General features: G+C 38.8%; 1 protein-coding gene across 1 annotated transcript in view; it reads left to right on the top strand.

The window, feature by feature from the left end:
- The window catches only part of prkd2 (protein kinase D2), a 55,384-nt gene extending 50,668 nt beyond the window's left edge, over nucleotides 1–4,716 (top strand). Inside the window, exons 15-18 of the mRNA XM_055196013.2 lie at nucleotides 137–235; nucleotides 420–687; nucleotides 2,636–2,721; nucleotides 3,691–4,716. Coding sequence (XP_055051988.2) covers nucleotides 137–235; nucleotides 420–687; nucleotides 2,636–2,721; nucleotides 3,691–3,912 — 675 coding nt within the window. The 3' untranslated portion in view covers nucleotides 3,913–4,716. The remainder of the gene's footprint in view (nucleotides 1–136; nucleotides 236–419; nucleotides 688–2,635; nucleotides 2,722–3,690) is intronic.
- Nucleotides 4,717–6,000: the final 1,284 nt, after the last annotated feature.

Here is a 6,000-nt window from a genome sequence, read left to right on the forward strand (position 1 = left end):
TGGTACTGAGAGTAGTTCTTATTTTAGGAGTCTCAGTACTAGTGTGAAATATTTTGAAAGCACATTTCTTAGAACATAACCACATTCTGCTGCAAATATCCTGCAACTGCATCTTGCTTTTTCTCTCTCACTCCAGATCTTAGCAGCTTTGAGACACCTTCACTTCAAAAACATTGTGCATTGTGACCTCAAACCAGAGAATGTGTTATTGGCATCAGCAGATCCTTTCCCACAGGTGACGACCTGTTTATATAAGCATGTCAACACCCATGTAGTATGAATGACGTTTATTCACTGTATAAAACAATAAGAAACACTGCATAGTTATTTTTTTTTACACTTCAATTTTCACTCTTGTCTTAACACCTCTTCCCCACATACCACATATTCACGCTTTACTCTTATTCGCGTGCATGCAGGTCAAACTCTGTGACTTTGGCTTCGCACGCATCATTGGTGAGAAGTCTTTCCGTCGCTCTGTTGTGGGTACGCCAGCGTACTTGGCACCTGAGGTCCTCTTGAACCAGGGCTATAATCGTTCGCTGGACATGTGGTCGGTTGGTGTGATCATGTACGTGAGTCTGAGTGGAACCTTTCCCTTCAATGAGGACGAGGACATCAACGATCAGATCCACAACGCCGCCTTCATGTACCCGCCCAACCCGTGGAAACAGATCTCTCCTGAAGGTAACCCAAAAAATATGTCAACAATATTAACAAAGATAATAGACGATAAATAATAGTAACAGAAGTCCCACCTTCTAGTAAAATAGCCAATTATCAACCGATAAAGGATTGTTAAGAATGTCATAACATTTCTTATTTTTTATGAAATATTTCAGTGTTAATTATAAACAATTTATCCATGTGGGTCACCATATATTTGTTTTTTTAATTCATGTGCACTCATCAATCAAAATCTGGAAATGTGTTTCCGCCAACCTGATCTCACAAATTTCCGTGGCATAGTCACGGAATTTTGTGCTCATTTTTCCGTGGCATTCTCACGGATCTCCGCATTTTTCCGTGGCCCTGCTACGGACTGTCTTTTTCGTGGCATTCTCACGGATTGGTTACTCGACTGTTTTGTCCTATTTTCTTACCATTTTCGCTTCGGTTTAGGGTTAGATTTACATGAAATGACATCCCTACCCAAACCCAACTCTAACCCCAACGCCAGGCAACAATTGTTTAAAGTTTAGAAAATATAAAAGAATAAAGCAGAAAAAATAGTATAAACCAATAGTTAAAGTGACATATAAACGCAAACACCAAATCTAACCCTAAACCGAAGCGAAAATGGTTTGAAAATAGGAAAAAGCAGTTGAGTAACCAATCCGTGAGAATGCCACGAAAAAGACAGTCCGTAGCAGGGCCACGGAAAAATGCGGAGATCTGTGAGAATGCCACGGAAAAATGAGCACAAAATTCCGTGACTATTCCACGGAACTTTGTGAGATCATGTTGGTTTCTGCCCTCTTGTTTGGCAATCCTTTTCTGATGATGTCAGCTAGACGTCTTGGGCGAAGCATTTGTTAACCACACCCCTTCCACTGTTAGTCTACCTCGAGTTTTATTCTGAATAAAACGCCTAATTTTTTTATATTCAATCAATTCTCAATTCCCAGCCAAGTCTTGCAAAATTTCGTTATATAGTAACGTAACTTTTTGATTCTTTTTTCATGATATTATCACGAATTTCCGCATTTTTCGTGATCGTATAACGAATTCCGGTTTTCGTGTGATTATCACGTATTGGTTACTTAACTGCTTTTTCCTATTTTTAAACCATTGTCGCTTCGGTTTAGGGTTAGATTTACATAAAATGACATCCCTAACCAAACCCAACTCTAACCCTAACGCCAGGCGACATATAAAAAATAAATCAGAAAAAATAGTATAAACCAATACATAAAGTGACATTCTAATGCAAGCACCAAATCTAACCCTAAACCGAAGCGACAATGGTTTAAAAATAGGAAAAAGCAGTTAAGTAACCAATACGTGATAATCACACGAAAACAGGAATTCGTTATACGATCACGAAAAATGGGGCGATGCAAATGACACAATATAGGCGGAGAGTTTGCCGCAAAAACACACGCTATTCGCCTCAAACGCGTCTTCGCCCAAGTTGAAAATATTCAACTCGAGCGAAAAATTTGCATGACACAAAGTTAAATCCCGCGAGTAATCTAAAGCGTGCAACGCGATGCCCTGCGTTTGGTGTGTACATAGCATAGTACTTTTGCACAGTACTGTACATCCCAATACAGAACTTGACCGCAACTTCCTGTTTACAGTGACTTTAAAGAGACTTTAATATCTATGTAGATGAAACATCTAGCAAAAACCCAAAAGTGTATTTTACTTGAATAAATCAATGTTCCTCTTGAGGTGTACAGTATAATGTCAGCTTGAGAATAAATGTATTAGTCAAAGTCAATTGAGGTGAATCGTGAACATTATGCGTGGTTGTTTTAGGCCATTACTTGGAGGAAATATGATGCATTAAAAGCAGGCCTGTTGTAAAGTAACTCCATCTTTTTTTGATTTTCTGTCTCCGACCATAAATCTTTTAGTTCGGATCAATGCAAATTCAGTCGGTGTGATTTTTTTTTCCGTTTCTCCGTAGCTATCGACCTCATCAATAACCTGCTGCAGGTGAAGATGAGAAAACGCTACAGCGTGGATAAGAGTCTCAGCCACTCCTATCTGCAGGTAACGCCAAACATTAACACACTTGAATCTCATGTTTGTTGTTTAGTGAAAGTAGGCACTCAGCGGGGTTTAAAGCGTCAAGTAGTTTGGACTGGCCTTAAAATTATGTCATGTGGTTTTCGTGTTTTACGTGGGCAGACTGAGAATAAATGACATTTAAACCCCCATCATTTCCTGTCTACAGTCCCTTCTTAAATAAAAAGCCCACCTGCCCGCAAAGAAACAAGAAGTTATATTTTTAAAGAATGATGCAAATATGAGACACAATCTGTGAATACCCAGCTAAAGTTTATTTTATATAATGTAAATTGCTACAAATCTCATTGTTAGATTGAAACTTTAGCCCAGATTACACAGACGAGGTCACATGTAACTATGACCATATTTTTTTAATAATTTGTTAGTATACACACACACACACACACACATAGGTATACAATGTTATTATCAATAAGCTATTACACTATATACACTCAAAAAATGCTGGGTTATTTGCATGGTTGGGTCAAAAAGGGACAACATGATTTATATAACCCAACATTTGGGTTTGTCTCTTTTTAACCTATCCATGGATTGAAGTATCAGCATTTTTTTTGTGATGAGTGCAGAATACAAATACGCCTCAAATCTGTTTTTCTATAACAGATTCAATATGACAACACTGCTAAAAATGACTCCTTTATAATTAAACAAGAAGCGAGGACAGTCATAATAAAGGCTATAGAAAATACGTCCATAATTACATTAAAAGCCACACATTATAACAGAAGACAGAAAAACAACCCCCGAGAGGCTGAAGTGTAAGTATGGATTTGCTGTAAAAGAGAGTTCTGTGTGTCGAGGTGCAAATTACATTAAGGACAAATAAGCACTCTAAGTGATGCTTTTCAAGACCCCACAAGCGAAATGGGTCGTCATTAGCTTTGGCGCCCTCGCGTCTGCTTAATCTCTCTCTCCGCTTTCTCTCAGGATTACCAGGCTTGGTTGGACCTCCGAGAGCTGGAGTCAAAGCTCGGCGAGCGTTACATAACCCACGAGAGCGATGACAGCCGCTGGCAGCAGTACGCTCGTGACCACACGCTGCCGTACCCTGCTCATCTGGTGCCAGCGCCCCCTGCGTCAGATGATGATGAGGACGGCACCGAGGATGCCGATATGCAGGGCCTGACGGAGCGCGTTAGCATCCTTTGAAGAAACGGTTAAGGGGATGACGAGAGGGTTGATGAGTGCCTGACCTAAGGATGTTTTTTGATGGTCCGAGGCTCTCTGACCTCTCAACTTACTTCCCAGAAGACGTGTTTCTGTGAGATTACTGTGACAGGACAGTTTTGGACCCCAGCACAGTCGCACGCACATTTGTTTGTACACAACTAAACAATGAGAATTTCCCAGTCTGACGCTTTTGCGTTGGAAGCGATTGTATCAGCTGTGATACAAAATAGTTATCTGTGTAGTGACTGGAATTCCCTGTTTTTTATTTTCCTTTTATATGTCTTAACGAAACCACTTTTCGTTTCAGTTCCTATTTTTTCACTGAGAATCTTGTTTATATTACCTGGAAAACAGTACTGGTGTTTTCCGTCGTCATTTCATACGTTTGCCCTGCCGGCGTACTATATGATACGCTCATTGAAGGACCATGACTTGATAAAGACTGAGATCAGGTTTATCATGCTGTCTCGAAGGACGAACTGAGTGCACAAGGACTAGCTGCACTGTTCTCAGATCAGCTGCTAATGGCGATGGGGTGAAAGGGCTATTTAAAGCGATCTTGTTTATGCTGGTGGAGCTGTATTGGGTTTGTGTTTATATTCCTAACTGACTCTAGACCTGAGCATTAGGCTGCATGTCACTGAGAATTAGGTTTGCTTGAGACTTATTGCTATGAAGGACTTTTGTACACATGTAACCTTAGAAATGAGTTTGTAGTTTTGTGGAAGGGAATGTTAGACGTTCCAGCAGGTTTAATAAATGCAGAAATTCATCTGTAACTGAGCTATCTTGATTTATTTTTTAATACCGGGGTCCTGTGAGCATGCCCACGGTAATATTAACAGGGTGTGATTATGGTGTTGTGAATTCAAATTTTTGTTAAAGGTGCCAAAGAATGCATTGAAATATTTTAAATTGTTTAACATAGAAGATATTTACATAGAAGATATGTAACTTAATTAAGTGCAAAAAATATCCAGAAATGTTTTTACATGTCCATTTACAACCATGAATAATAATATTGAGCTCTGCTCTGATTGCTCTGCTCTGAGGCTCATGCCAGTAGCTCACATTAGTAAACACACTTTAAATATTTGAGCCTGTATCAGACAAAAATATAGATTTTGAGGAACACTTAATTGTTTGGAGATTGTTAATGGACGTTTTTGAGTGGTAAGTTTGTATTTTTTTAGTATGGACCTGCCCAAAGTCAATACTACTTCAGCCTATATGCTAGCATAAAGCATTAACTAATGTAATTAATTTAAAGAGCCAGTAAGATGCCAAATGTAAGCATCCTGTCACTGTTTATAAGTCCCGGACAACAGGCTTAAATGCATATAAGGTCAAAAAACACTTTAATTTTCTCAAAGTATAAATTTATAATTACCCAATTTCTTAGAGATCCCCAAACAATTCACGTAAAGCCGTTCAACGACTCAGTCTGCCTAAACCCCACATTTCAGTAGCCTACTCTGCTCTGATTGGTCAACTGACTGAGTCTCCGCACAGACTTCAAATCAGTGGCACGACCAACAATAGTGTAACATGTATTGACCTAGTGCAACATGATTTACTGAGAAGACATTATCGACATCAATACACATCATTCATCATTTTTCCAAGCAATAAAAACGACAATAGAAACTAACATTTACACTCATTTAAGCAAGTATGTAAGCTAACCGGGTCATAGCAAAACCGTAAGTGCAGCATGCGTTAGCCGCTTGCTAACGTGACTCTCTGACAGTATATTAAGAGTTTAAACAAAGACATCATTCATCATTAATACAAGCAATAAAAATGACGACAGGAACTCACATTTTACACTCATTTAAGCAAGTATGTAAAAATGTGAACACTTAAGTTAGTGCACATGCATTAGCCGCTTGCTAACGTGACTCTCTGACAGTATATTAATTATTAATTATTAATACACATCATTCATCATTAGTTCAGGTTATAAAATCGACGACAGACATTAACATTTTTACACTCATTTAAGCAAGTATGTAGCTATAATCATACTTACAGGTTGTGGTTAGGAGACGCATGTTGTTCCAAATA

Source organism: Misgurnus anguillicaudatus, chromosome 24 (genome assembly GCF_027580225.2).
Source record: "Misgurnus anguillicaudatus chromosome 24, ASM2758022v2, whole genome shotgun sequence".
In the NCBI taxonomy this organism is placed as follows: domain Eukaryota; kingdom Metazoa; phylum Chordata; class Actinopteri; order Cypriniformes; family Cobitidae; genus Misgurnus; species Misgurnus anguillicaudatus.